Source organism: Photinus pyralis, unplaced genomic scaffold (genome assembly GCF_008802855.1).
Source record: "Photinus pyralis isolate 1611_PpyrPB1 unplaced genomic scaffold, Ppyr1.3 Ppyr1.4_LG5, whole genome shotgun sequence".
NCBI classification, from domain to species: Eukaryota; Metazoa; Arthropoda; class Insecta; order Coleoptera; family Lampyridae; genus Photinus; species Photinus pyralis.
In genome coordinates this window covers 35,101,320-35,115,387 of record NW_022170596.1, presented here as the reverse complement: position 1 = coordinate 35,115,387, position 14,068 = coordinate 35,101,320, and the positions used below count along the sequence as shown (strand labels likewise).

The 14,068-nt window shown below is 36.4% G+C and overlaps 1 protein-coding gene across 3 annotated transcripts; it reads left to right on the top strand.

Moving 5' to 3' along the window:
- Positions 1-10: 10 nt before the first annotated feature.
- On the top strand, positions 11-12,552 carry LOC116170382 (MPN domain-containing protein CG4751-like). Of its 3 annotated transcripts, XM_031486745.1 has the most exons (8): positions 11-253; positions 367-498; positions 3,483-3,620; positions 3,672-3,918; positions 3,967-4,111; positions 9,402-9,571; positions 9,621-9,869; positions 9,925-12,552. In XM_031486745.1, the coding sequence occupies exons 2-8, from the start codon at positions 367-369 to the stop codon at positions 11,046-11,048; spliced, it is 2,205 nt and encodes a 734-aa protein (XP_031342605.1). In that variant the 5' UTR covers positions 11-253; the 3' UTR covers positions 11,049-12,552. The 3 variants fall into 3 exon arrangements, with proteins under 3 accessions (XP_031342605.1, XP_031342606.1, XP_031342607.1); XM_031486746.1 differs by lacking the exon at positions 3,483-3,620; XM_031486747.1 differs by lacking the exon at positions 367-498 and having other exon boundaries at positions 12-253.
- The last annotated feature ends 1,516 nt before the right edge of the window (positions 12,553-14,068 follow it).

The window sequence follows — 14,068 nt, the reverse complement described above, 5'->3', positions numbered from 1 at the left end:
CGACTATCCTTATAAAATTGATTATACAGTTGTGTGTATAATCAATGCTTATAACTCGTAGAAAAACGGTGTTCCCCTGCCCCCAATTCGTCAGTCCGCCACTGTTATGTTCCCGTAGCCGTGAACTTTACCACAGCCAAATTTTTCCCCCACTACTTTAAAAACTAAAACAAAAACAGTTGTGTTTTGTTTACATGCAATTACTACTTCACTTGTTTATAACAATTGATAGTATTCTGAACAATTCGCTCAGGTAACCAAAATTTGTTAACACTAACTTGATTTTTGCATGATTGGGTTAGCTTTACTTCTTTTCAAATCTGTTTACACCCTCTTTCTTTAACTTTTAACATTTCTTTTCCTAAGATGCAGTCTCACCTGCAAGCAGCTTTATTAGGCCATGGAATTAACACAAATATTTCCTTAACCACTACAGAAGAGGAAGATAAAGATGAACAAGATGAGGAAGGGGAGGATGTGGAGGAATTTGTTGATGAGGTTTATAATGTTTTGTGTTGTACTTAATTGTAGATTGTAGAATAGATTTTTCATACTTTCGGTTGTTTATTCAATTTTTCACTTGTAGTTTGTTTAGGTAGGTGGTTTGAAAAGCTTGAGTTAAGATGCACATTTCGTTAGGTCACATTTAAACCAGAAGGGTACTAAAACAGTGGGTGCGCATCCTTGTTCAAAGGGGCCCCTCAAATGTGGAAAAAGGGACTCTAAAAGTTTAAACTTTTTCCACAAATATTTATTTTAAAACTCCTCAGATGAGTCACTACAATAAAGCCTTAAAATTGTGAACTCTAATCAACCTAGATTAGATGAACACATTCGGTATTTCTGACGATGCATTTATATTCTTCAATCTTCTCATAGCTCACTCCATCCAAAATAAATTAGGTATATAACAAATGCAGTGATCAAGAAATGAAATATGCTACTTCTTTCCTAAGCTATGTGACAATTTGAAAACTGCTGTCCATTCTCGAATATTAATGTGTTCACAGCCCCGAATAGACAGACAGCAATTACTTTTCATGACAAGCCAGAAATTCTTCGAACGTTACACAAGCATTATTTAGAGTATATGTAATACTGTAAACCTGGCTGCAGACATATCCCCTATAAGAAGAAGTCTAATGAAGTCATACCGTCAGATTGTGCTGGCCTTTCCATTGTTTCTCTCCTCCCTATCTACCAATTTGGTAATGGGGTGGCGCTCCATCTTGCTGAACCCATATATTAAAATTATTTAAAATTAAATATTTCCGTAACAGTTGAAGATATGTATCGGATATTTGTACATGAAATATATCTAGATGGTTGTGACGAATTCAAAAATGGAATACTATACTGGTTGTTTAAAATTAGAAAGTTGGTGTTAACCACTGTTGTATGTCGCACCCTGCATTACCAACTGAGCTGTCCGATCATTTTTTTTAACTTTTCTACTTAATTATTATCGAATTTATCTCTATAAACAATTACTCGAAACAATAGCGATATGGTTGTTTTTACTAGAAGCATCTGTGGTTGAAATTGTAAAAAATATCTTTAAAGAACAAAGTTGACATTGCGCAATACGCATGCGCACATCACAGATTTTTACTATATTTTTAACTCTACCAATTCCAGCAGCATTACTATTCTTAATATGTCTTATAGTCCCCTTTATTTCTGACATCAAAATACTCCCACCATTATCTTCCTTAGATACTTCGGATTCACCCTCTATATTTATTGAGATATTTGTTCTTTGCTTTGCATAACTTTTCGATATATTCTTTCTATCTATTCAGTACTTGGTTATCCTCTCTTAGCACATTTCCGTCCTCGCTTTCGACGCCAATAGCTATCTGGCTTTGAATTTTTCCTTGATTTTATTATTACACCACGATGTCGTGCCATTCTAGTTCATCTTCTTGCATTCATTTAGCAGCCATTGCTCCCTCGCCCCTTTAGTATCTCTTCTTAATTCATTATATCAGTCATCGATATTTCTTTTTTGCCGCTTATACTTCCATCTTTTCAATCAGTTAAAATGTTATCCGTGGCTTCTTTGCTCTTTTTGCTCTCCTATACCCCACTTCCTTCTCAGCCACTTTGATTATCGCATTCTTCATGTTCTTCCATTTGTCTTCTGTAATTACTCTTCATTGCAACCTCCCTTTGCATTTCAATTCCCATTGCTCTTCCTATATATTCGGATCCCATTCCTTTACCCCTTTTGCGACTGCTATAATTACCATCTTCTTTTCTTTACAGAATTGTATTAGACGTACCCCTTTCATTCCTTGCTCACAATCCATAATTTCCAACGACTGATGTTCACTCCACTTGGTCTAATACTAGCGTTCCGTTCCCTCATCACTATTTTGCAACAACTTTTCCCTTCTTTCTCCATTCTATTTTCTCGTACATTTTCTCTATTTCACTATCTTCATAATAAATAACAAAAATACTTTCTCCATAGTTTTTGCTATTTCTTCATTGACCAAAATCCCACTCCATTTTTTCTTTTAATATCTCTGCTGTAGTAAAACATCATTCTGTCTTCTTGTATCAGTCCACTTCCCTCCCACCTTACTTCGCTTACCCAAATAATACCATTTCATTTCTCTTCATGTTTTCTGCTCCTATTAAGGATCTAACCGAAGATCTATAATGTTCCATGTCCCTATTCTCAGTCTGCTTTTTGCAGTTTTTGTAGGGGTCCGCGAATACTGCCCCTGTTATGATCCGAATGGGTATTATATTTGATCCAAATTCCAATGAGATTCTATAAATTGAATACGAAGGAAGAATATTTTATTTTTCTTGAAAATTACAACTTGACAATATCTCAATTATTTTATTCAATCCGATTGCTCTGATCTTAATAATGGGAAACTATTTTAACTCTGGAATACTTAGCATTCGAGGAATCCATACTAAATCCAGTTGCTTTCCCCATCCTGATGCCTTTGATCATCATAGACTGAAAACTCTTTCGCTTTTGCCGGTCATTACAACCCCCGGGACAATAGTACCCTACCCTGTACTCGTTCATCCGCCCCCCCGAAGGGACCGTTGGCGCTTGGTCGCCATGTCCTCATCAGTGAAAACGGGTTGTACCACGTGAGGTTTGGCATTTAAGTGTAATAGGCTGTGTGAGGCTCATCTCCCCACTTAGGCAGCCAGTCACGCACAATTCACTCCCATTGGAAGGCGTTAGTCAAACTTTTCTGATCTGAAGAGTGAAGTGAAAATGTCAGATGACGAAAGTCCTAAGTCAATAACAGAAACGGACAGACAAACATAAAAGTAACAGCATCAGGTGTATTTGATTCCACCAAAATACAATTTTAGGCATTCTTGCATGTTTTTAGCTATTATTTTGAAGTTTGTACTTTCTATTCTATAACTGCGGTAGTTACTTTTTAGTTTCTTGTTACTACTAACGTTATAGATCTCGCTTTATACAAATTTACTAACCGTAGGAACTTGATTGCGAAGGGCAACGTACCGGAAAAAATAATGCAGGTAACACGTCAACTAGTCGCACAATTACTTTACAAATGCTTCTTTCTGCTGGTATACTTCAACCTGGAAATGGTTCTATGACGATAGAGTACTTGGTATGCCAATCTCCCTTTACCTTGAAAGTAATGCTCCATATTGATTCTCAGGGACAGAAATTCGTCGGCGATTTATTGGAGGACGGAAAAATCAGAAGCCAGGAGACCGATATCGTCTTCGCATCACCTAGCGCTTGGGCGATCGCTTGTAAACGATTTATAAACCCTGACAAAAAATCGGGCTGTGGATGGGCTTCGGTCAAGTACAAAGGCAAAAAACTGGACGCGTATAAGAATATATGGTACAAAAAAAGGAAGGAAGGAGAACAGAAGCACGACAAAGGAGACATTACTAACGGTAACAGTGAAGGAGTTAATTGGTAACATTAAAAAAGTCATCTTTCAGCGATGCTCATCGCTACGGAGAAAAGGTCGTACGTGGAAGAGTTCGAAAACGAGATGTTTGAGCTGTCTAAAGTTATGGCGGCGTCTATTTCCCAATCGCGGGTTGTTGTTAAACACAATACTATCGCCAATAGAACGTTCACACAGTAAGTAAATCTTTGTGCAAAAAGTAGGTAGGTAATTGACAAAAACTCTTTGTCATAATGAAGCATAAAGTGCAAATGATCATGAATAAATGAACGCAATGTAAAGTGATGGTCCAAGATCGTTGAGATTATACCAGACGTTTACATGGCGTCTATCGAACATTGTAATAATCAACTTATTGTTGTGGCGTCTAGATCTGATATTTAACCCCCCAGTCCGGTGATCTGAAAAATCACGTACTCACCGGAGTGGAGTAACGTTGTCTGTTAACTTTATTTCTTTTCTGTTTACATTTTAATAACGAGAGACAAAGAGTGAGTTCATGATTTTGGACTTTCTGTCTGTCTGTCCGTCCGTCTGTGTACATGGTAACTGGCGAATGGTTTCAATTTTTCCAACTCTGTTCTGGATAACCGACCAACATCCACGGTTATAACCTTATTTAGTTTAGGTAATTTAACGCCAATTTCCTTAAAATGACATCTAATTCCCGTAAAATTGATCGAGTAAGGATTACCTGCAAGGACATTGCCCTTAAAGTCACGAAAGAAAAGTTTAAGTGATCAAAATATCTCTAGGGTAACTGAGTGACCCCGCTTCGATATGGAAAGGTTAAACAGTGAATATTGACACATCATCTGACATGTCATCCAATCATTGTCCATGGAACTGATAGAACCTATGGCGAGAGTGTAGTAGCCAGTACCTATAGATTTTGAGATACCCGTCCATTGAGTTAGAAAACTAATGGAGGGAATATAATGGTAGAGGGGGTAAGAATTTTTGTAGACGGAAGTTGCCACAGATAGAGGCCACTCGCGTGGATAGGTTCCCGTGAAGGTACATTTTGGCCGACATTATTTGACATATGAAAACGCGGGTCCTGTCACTGTCAGTTTTCCACCAAATTCAAATTTTATTAAATTTGCCATTTTAAAGTACCTAATAATTTTGGATTGGTTTGTGCTCTGGTTTATATAAATAACTAACTGCCGCATAGTGTTTTTATCACACGCAATTTTGTGAATTGAGAATGATTAGCTGCGTATCATGCAAAATTTCTTATAAAGGGAAGAAACAGGGCATTTACTTTCATCGGTAAGACATGTCATTTATCATGTTGTAGGCGAGGTTGTAGGTACCTAGTTTATGTTTCTTAGTTTTCCAAACGAACCAGTACTTTGAGCAAAATGGTTACCTAACATTTGTAAATATATCTCAAGAACAGCTCTCGAAATTTTCTTTTGTGCTCACAACGCTTCATTGACTGTGATTTCGACCAAACGTTGCACCGGAAAATGTTCATCAAATATCTCGTCAAATATGCAGTAGGTACTATCAAAGCTTGTTTTTACAGCTAAACGTGTGAGTTTATAATATGGATATCAGGTGTAAGTTTTTTTACGAGTGGGGATACATTTTGAGACCAATAAACAATAAATTATTATTGAATCTCTCTGCCGTTGTAATGAACCTGAGACCAACCAATCAATTGTAGCTATTGATCAACACGGTGAATTTAATGGGAGTTGTCAAGTTGTAGTGGCTATAGTAAACTGGCCTTAATTATACTACTGGAACACATCGATGTATATTTAGATTTGTAATCAATGATTATATTAAATCTGCATACTCTCCCATCCTTGTCTATTTTGTTCACTTTACCAAGAGCATGTATTTTACTCCTTCTATACGTTTTTTTTGTTATTATTCCTATTAGTGGAAAGAAAATTATATCTCTACGCCACTGAAGTGAGACGCTAATGATAACGGAAGTGGTGTGGTACTTTAATCACAGTTAGAGGCCACTTTTGGTTCCCGTGGTCTACGTCTGGCCAAGCATTTGATTCCCTCCATTAGTTTTCTAACTCAATGTACCCGTCACTTCCAGGATAAACATTTGAACCATAGTCATACGTCTATATTTTGAACTTGGCTATAACGGGGGCAAAAAAAAAGGTTTTCCATTTAAGTGTTTTTTTCCATTCTCCTTTTGTTTAGGTGAGATACACCAATTAAAATCAGACCCGTGTAGGGGCGGGAAAGAATACCCCTACCGCAGATGGCACTGCGTGTCATAAGAGGCGACTGAACAACTGAGGGTTATGAGCTTTATGTATTTAACAAAAAAGGTTTTTTTTTGTTAATTACTGAGTTAATTACGTAAACACAAATGCTTAAAGTAGATAGCGCTTGTTGGAAAATAAAAACTAAATGTTTATAGCTGTTCTCTATCGCACTAATTGAAAGCAAACTTTTCCCTCTTTGTCACAAAACATATTTGGGAGTAAAGTTGTTGGATGTGTGCATTCTCTCACAGAGTTTCAATATAAGCACTTCTCAATATCTGTTGTAGCAGTCTAGCAAAAGAAGAACAAAATCAATTTTTGCTTGAAAGGTTTTTTAAATTTTTTTATATTCAGATCCCCACATAGGTAATATAATTTCGAAGCGGTTGAATTAGGCAGTAATTTAATGATTGAATTTTGTGGGTGTAGTTATGTAATTACGTAGATTGTAGTTATGTAATTACGTTCTCCTATTGGTAGTTCAGTGTATAGTTTTTCCAAACCAATTGAATAGTTGGTAGTTTGACAAGTTTCATCTCCTTTTATGTAGTAAACAAGTCTGTAGTTCAGCTGCTATTTTATGTAGATTAACTACAGTATCCTAACTAATTGGGTCGAGCAGTGGATCGTGCCAATGTTGAACGAAAACATGATACTATCCTGGAAGCCGCTCGCATCTTAAGAAAAATATAGATTTTAGACCGGGATCAGGTGTTCTGTAATCGGCAACCTTTCCTGGCGAGAGATTTATATCCTTTCGTATTAAAGTATGTAGATAAAGTAGGTTTACAAAGAATCTATTGCTAAGAAGAGAAAAGACCACTGTACCATGCGCGAACCCCTTGTTTTGCCCACATGGTATTCTTCAGAATGTAACCATTAAAGATTTTAAATAAAATGGAGTGGTCGAAGGGATCAAAACATTGTCCGCAATTAAAGTGAAAGTCTCAAATGAACATTTGAGAGCTACGTCCCCCAAAGCCTCAACATTTGCGTTTCTTCTTTAACTGTAACATGTAAGAACATAAAATTAACGGATTTGCCTTAAGTTTCTCGGTACCTCCATTCTGATAAAATGGTATCAAAATTCCAACCTCAAGATCGCGTTTCCTTAAACAGGTGCGCGGAAAAAAATTCAAACCTCAACGAAGTTTAGTATTTGGGTATCTGAACATGAAAATAATGAAACTTAGTTTTCAGAATCACACAAAAAGTTTTAACTGCAATAGTTGGCAGGAAAATGAAAGGATTGTTAGATTTCTCATTGTTCACACGCGCAGAGCACACTCAAAAAACTGCCTTTGGTCTAAATTCAATTTGCGCATGTACCTATAACCTGTTTTTGGAGGACGTAAATAATTAAAGAAAATAAAATGCATATTTTCGGACTGTTGGGTGCGTAGCTTCCAAACGACACCTTTCGAACCTTCCTTTATTTGGGAGCGTGCTCATTTTTTTCGCCTATTTTTTATATGCTTACTTGTTACACCTTGTATGTAATGCAATTCAGTGGAGAAGGGCTCTACTACTGTCAAGCTGTTAAATCGCCCCTTACATTCTCATTTGTCTTAAATCTTCCCTGTCTTCTCCCACAACTTTCGTTGTTTTTGGTTCTTTTTTGAACGGCGCAAGGTCAATACCTATTATTCTTTCATCTACCTACTATTGTTGCTTCGGGGAAGACCTCCATACTTGGATCTCTTACTGATGGTATCAATTCATCAATAACTCAATAACATCAGTTTAAAACAAGTTTAAATTAAGATCAGTTTGTTTCTCCGAATAATTCCAAATATGTTAGTTATGATGTCGCGATTCTCTGCTTGACTTTCAAATGTATGTTTGAGTATACATGTACCTACATTTTTGATCTTTTCTAAATGTATGGGAATGTTTTTAGACTTTAGCAAAGCTTTTGACTTGGTGGATCATACCATACTACTACAGAAATTACAATATTACGGTTTTCGCGGAATTATACATAAGTGGTTAAATCGTATCTCTGTAATAGGAACCAAATTGTACAAGTTAATAACGTAAGGTCCTTACAATCGGAACTTATAGCTGGAGTACCACAGGCTTCTGTTCTGGGTCCCTTACTATTCATATACTATATAAACGATCTACCTGGTGCAATTACATCCAAGAGTGGTGAGAATAGTGTTATGTTTGCGGATGACACTAGTTATCTTTTTTCTGGGGATAGTATGAGTGAGGTAGTCGAGAACGCACAATCTTCAGTAAATAGTGTCGTTCAATGGATCAACAGTAATAAAGTTAGCGCTCAATGCTAGTAAATCATTAATTATAAATTTCAACCTGCGTGAGATCATAAGGAAGGAATCTCTGTTAGTTAAAACAAGCAGGAAATCAATTCCTCAGGAGAAATGTACCAAATTCTTAGGCATCTATCTTGATAGTAATTTGAAATGGAATACCCATATAGACAGTGTATCCAAAAGTTTTTCGTCAAGTACCTATGCAATATTTAAATTAAAATCTTTTATTAGTGAAAAAGTGCTGTTAAGTTTCTATATGCGCATTTCTACAGCAAAGTTAAATATGGTATTCTATTTTGGGGTAGATCTAACTTAACTCATAGGATTTTCCTAATTCAAAAGCAAGTAGTGAGATCTATAGTGGGAGTAAAGAAGAGAACATCATGCAGAAATATATTTAGACAACTTGGACTATTAACTGTTCCTGCTATATATATTCTAGAAATTCTGATGTTTGTAAAAGAAAATCCAAAGGAGTTTTCTGTTAATAACTATAATCACAGTTACAATCTACGGCGTGGTAAGGATTTCTGCATTCCTGCGCATAGACTAAGTATGTCAGAAAATAATCCGAGATATATGGGCTCATTACTTTTTAACAAACTCCCAGAATGTTTCAAGTCTGAAACCCGACATAAACAATTTAAGTTTCAGGTAATGCATTTTTTATTGCCCCAGTGTTATTATTCAGTGGAAGAGTATTTAATAATAATAATAATAATAAAGTTTATTGTAAGCAAGATCTTACAAATGAACAATTTGTCAGATTCGTGTACTTAATTACATTTGGTATCGTTAGTAATACAATTATGTATGTTATATAGGTATATTTTATTCAAATTATTTAGTTATGTGATATTTTACACAACCTCTGTCATTGACTTGATAAATATCATATCTAATGGTCTAATAAACATTATTATTTTTATTAAATGTTTTAGTGACGCCAATACGTTAGTGGAATGTGTCCCCTTTTCAAATTTGGGAAAAATACAGCCGTTTCTTATATCGTTATCAACAAATGCCGCTTTGTTACTGGATTTTCATTGCCATTTAACAAAATCGGAAGTGTGTGGATATTTGGCCGGTCATTGGGATGTAAATAGCCACAGTAAGTATGATATAATTTTTATTTATATTCAAGTATATATACATCGTAGACCTACAAATTACTCACGCTTTTCCGTGCCGTAACGTAAAATCGGAAAGAGAAAGCGCCCCTCAAGTAGAAGCAAAAATTGCTAAAATGATCGAAAAGGAGCATTTAACACTTGTTGGTTGGTATCACTCGCATCCCCATTGCGCGGCAACACCCACATTACGGGACATTGACGCACAGCTCGATTATCAAATTCGAATGAAAGGGACCTCAGATAATAGTTACACTCCTTGTATTGGCATTATAGTGTGTAAGTGACTTAGGTGTAATACTCAACTGTTACAGTAACAGTAGGTGTCTTATAGCTCCATACAGTTATGAAAACACTTCCTTGGAGTCAAACATCATAGCGTATTGGGTGATCCCACCACCCGAAGCAAAGCCAAACGAATATGGGCGTCCAATGTTAATGTCTTATAGTGTCGTGCAGGACTCCATACTAGCGACGAACGTTATGGATGAAATGAAAAAGTGCGCACAGTACTATCAGAAAGAGAAGGACTTCGTACATTTTATGGACAAATTTAATGCTACCACGACATATATAGAAAAGTTAAAAACGACTCTGACATCCAAATTTCCAAGAGATCAAAACGAAACCACACTCTGGTCGTTTATTAGAGATATATTGGGATGCAGTTTCCTCGACAAGGAAATACCCATTTCGATACCGTCGGTTAGCAAAACGTCTCATATGCTCGCAAGCTTAGGCACAACAGTAAATTTAAATCCAAGTCTGATGATGAACACCGACATTGCTAGCATGCTCTTCAACTCTGGGAAGTTTACAAACAGTTCATTATTAGGTATCCCAGATCCAATGGCTCAAAGTACATTAGCGGCGAATAGTATGTTTTTATCTCCAAACTTATTTAAAATGCAAGATCTGCTGCGTCCGTTATCCACAAGCAGCCCAATTTCTACTAAATCGAAAAGCGACATCAAAAGCTCACAGTTGAAAATTCCGAGCAGTACCGAGATCAAAACGTCGAAATACGACGTCCCGACCGATTTAAATATTTTAAACCTTAAAAACAAGTACGATTTCGTCGGATCGGATATGAACATATCGAGAAGTTCGAGCCGAAACGATTACAACGTGTCCGATTTGAGTATCTCGAGCGTTAAGATGCCAAAAATGGAGTTTTCTGTTGCCGATTTGAGCGTGTCCAGTGTTCGTGCGCCGAAAAGTGATTACAGCAACTTAGATCTAAGCAGAAGTTTAAGGGAACCGTCTCCGAAAATGGGTAAAGCTGAATATCCCACTCTGGATCTGAGTTTGTCTTCTAGCAAAAGTATAATCGATAATTTCGAACACATTCCTAGCGATCTGAGCGTGACCAAATCGGATGAATTTTCGTCGTTAAGTTCGTTAATCGAAAACACTACTGGTTCTGGTGTTGATAAGGATCGTATTATGCCTGAGTAAACTTATGCATAGTATTTTGAATATGTGTGTTATCACTTATTTAAGGCTGGTTTTACAATTGCACCTGTTTGCAGAAAAATGCAATTGTATTAATAATTTCCATGGTTAACATTGTTTTTACGAATGGGAAGAATGTCTAACTGGAAATTGGTGTTGGTGACACAAAAACCTTAGTGCCAGGTTATTGACGATAAACAGACAAAAATCAAAAATAGGGTGAGAAGGCTGAAAACTCGGACTGGGAAATTTTATTGCAGTTTCGAATAGTGTTTAAATTTACCTAAATTCAAATGATTTGGATCATTTGAATTTCCAAAATATCACTGCATGTTTTACATTTGAATTTCAGGACATAGATCAGATACTGAACATGTTAACTACGCAGTGAGGTTGTGATGTCACAAGTCGAGCATTCCTAACACATTAAGAGAAGTAATGAGGAGATCGATTATTAAATAGTAATTTATTTATTCTGTCTCAGCGCTACTAAAGCCCTATTTATGGAAGCGGGGGTGAGTATGAAATTGTCGCAGGTCAGAACTTGGAGAACCCATATTTCTGGTGCCACTTACAATCTCCTAATTGAAATAATCATGAATGATCTAAGCTGATCTTTCCCTCAAAAATCTCCCTTCAAAACTAGTCAATTTTATCGGTTTTTATCAGATAACCCGCCTTTTTCGCGATGTGGAGCTCCTCTTTTTTATTAAGGCATTGGCCATATCCTTTCTGACCACAGTGTAAAATAAGATGTGTATGAAATGATGGTTAAATTGTGAAGCAAGATCGTGATCGATATCAATGTCTCCCTCACTTTGAATTGTGGCGACTTATGAGCTCCTGATCGCGCGCATTAATTTCGGAATGGAATCTAGGGCAAAGAGAAATAAATCGGACAATAAATACAGAGGACTAAATTTCTCACGAAAAACTCCCCAACAACATGCCTACGCTTTAAAACATTTTTGCATGATCTTCTTATTGTTTGCGCAAAAAATTGTTTACTCTTATCTCATTTTTACAGCATTTACTAATAACGTATCTACAGTCGGCACAGAGCTAACTTATTATTCATAAACGGTGGAAGAGTTTTTGTGGGAAATTTATAGTCCTCTATGTTGTGTTATTGTGCTTTGTCCTGATTTGACCTGCGGTCTGAAATACATGCGCGCGATTATGTTTTTTGTAAGAAAACTCCACTAGTAGAAGTGTAATAGACTGAGCTGACCTTTCTAGTCTCATAAAATGGATTCACGTTGTGCTTATACTAAAGATAAGACATTTATCTCTTCACATTTTACTCCACTCCACCCAATAGTGTTTTACACACCAATTATATTTTTGATATTTGTCTATTTATCTTTACATTCTGACACTCGTGCTGATCACATTTTTGTGTTAGGTACCAACATCCGAAATATAAGTAAGTGTTAATTTTATAACCAACCCTTAGATGTGTAAGCGTTTGGAAGGTAATGACAAATAAATGTATTCTGAACTGTGATTATGCTTAGAGAAGGAAAGAGTGAGGAGTAATAATAATGAAGCCCAAATTAGTTTGTTGTTTCACCGAAAACTAACCTATAATTACATGTGAAACGATATTCCTTCGTGTGTTTTTTGGCTGTCACTTCCGTGCACTACAATGTATCATTGTCCAATAATGTTTTTGATCTCACACTTTGAGACTTAAGGATCACATAAACACGAAAATGCAAAAAAGGAAATAAACTTTGGCTCCGAAAATATGGCCGCCACAGGTTTCAACGTGCAGCATTGCCCTTGATAGGATATTGTCAGTCCCCTTTCTTTGATAGTCTAAGGGACAATGTATTACACTGAAGAGAGTAGCTACGATATATTTCTCATATGTGACCACCCACACCAATCTACACATCTTGGACGCCAGTTATAATTTGATTTCATCGTTGAACTTTTCGTCGATAGCTATTATCCCTTGAATGTTCCAAAGGCATGACGTAGTTATAGTTTTTAATATCTACACATCAAAAAAAAAACTTTGAGACACCTGGCAATTTTTTGATTCCTTTGATCAGGTGAAGATGTCCAATCAGAAAGTGGTAATTGTTGGAGATTTTAATACAGGGTGGGGCAGAGGAACTTGCTGATTTGTATTCGGAGCAACCGTTGCCCAAGGGGCGCCAAATACAAATCAGCAAGTTCCTCTGCCCCACCCTGTATAACCCATTTTTTGGATCAACTTGGCCATCACTCTAAAGTAAATTTAGTAACCACTCCAAAACTTAGCTCGTTAATAAGTGGGTTACTATTTCAAAAAATTCGGCCTGTTATTTTTCGTATGTCTAATATACATATACAAAAATTTTTACGTATGCAAAATTTGAACGAAATCCGTTGAGCCGTTATCTCGGGAAATTGCCAACGCACGCACGTATGTACATACATACGGACGGAAAAAAAATCGCAAAATTGGCGTCGCGTTTTGCATCTTTGTTGTGTGCTCTTTTTATAAGAAAAGATACTGCAATTGTTTCCTTTTGAACAGTAACTTTCTTGACAACAGCCATAGCACGTTAAAAACACCTGTTCTTGTCCGATCACCAAAGTGAATCAAGGTCGGGTGCGGTTAGTGTACTGATAGGTGACCGCGTGCCGTTGTATCTTTTTTTTTTAATTTTTGCTCATGTTTGTCTATTTATTTTAGATTTTATTTTAATGTTACAAGGCAGCATATAATTAATAATTGTAAGATTGAATTTTGCTGACTCTGCATGTAATTGGAAATGTCAAACTATTACCTGTTTGGCGTTATTCGTTTAGTGAATGATCGCCAATTATTTGTTTATCATAGACTAGCCAGATGCACTATTAACCACCCGCTGACTGTGCGTTAATCTTTAACAAAACAGTGTTAAATAAACGCTCTGTATTTTTTCGTGTACCTCATTCTGCGCTGGAACCATTACAATGTCAATATTTGCTACAAAAATGCCTAATAAGCTACTGAAACAGTTGCAAGCAAGTCCGAACCTGCAAAA

What these genes read in the sequence shown, in the direction of transcription:
- LOC116170382 (XM_031486745.1), top strand. Translation starts at nt 367, where the DNA reads ATGCAGTCTCACCTGCAAGCAGCTTTATTAGGCCATGGAATTAACACA. An exon ending in CTATGACGATAGAGTACTTG is followed by an intron (nt 3,621 to 3,671) that starts GTATGCCAATCT and finishes ATTGATTCTCAG; the next exon opens with GGACAGAAATTCGTCGGCGA. An exon ending in TTGGGATGTAAATAGCCACA is followed by an intron (nt 9,572 to 9,620) that starts GTAAGTATGATA and finishes TATACATCGTAG; the next exon opens with ACCTACAAATTACTCACGCT.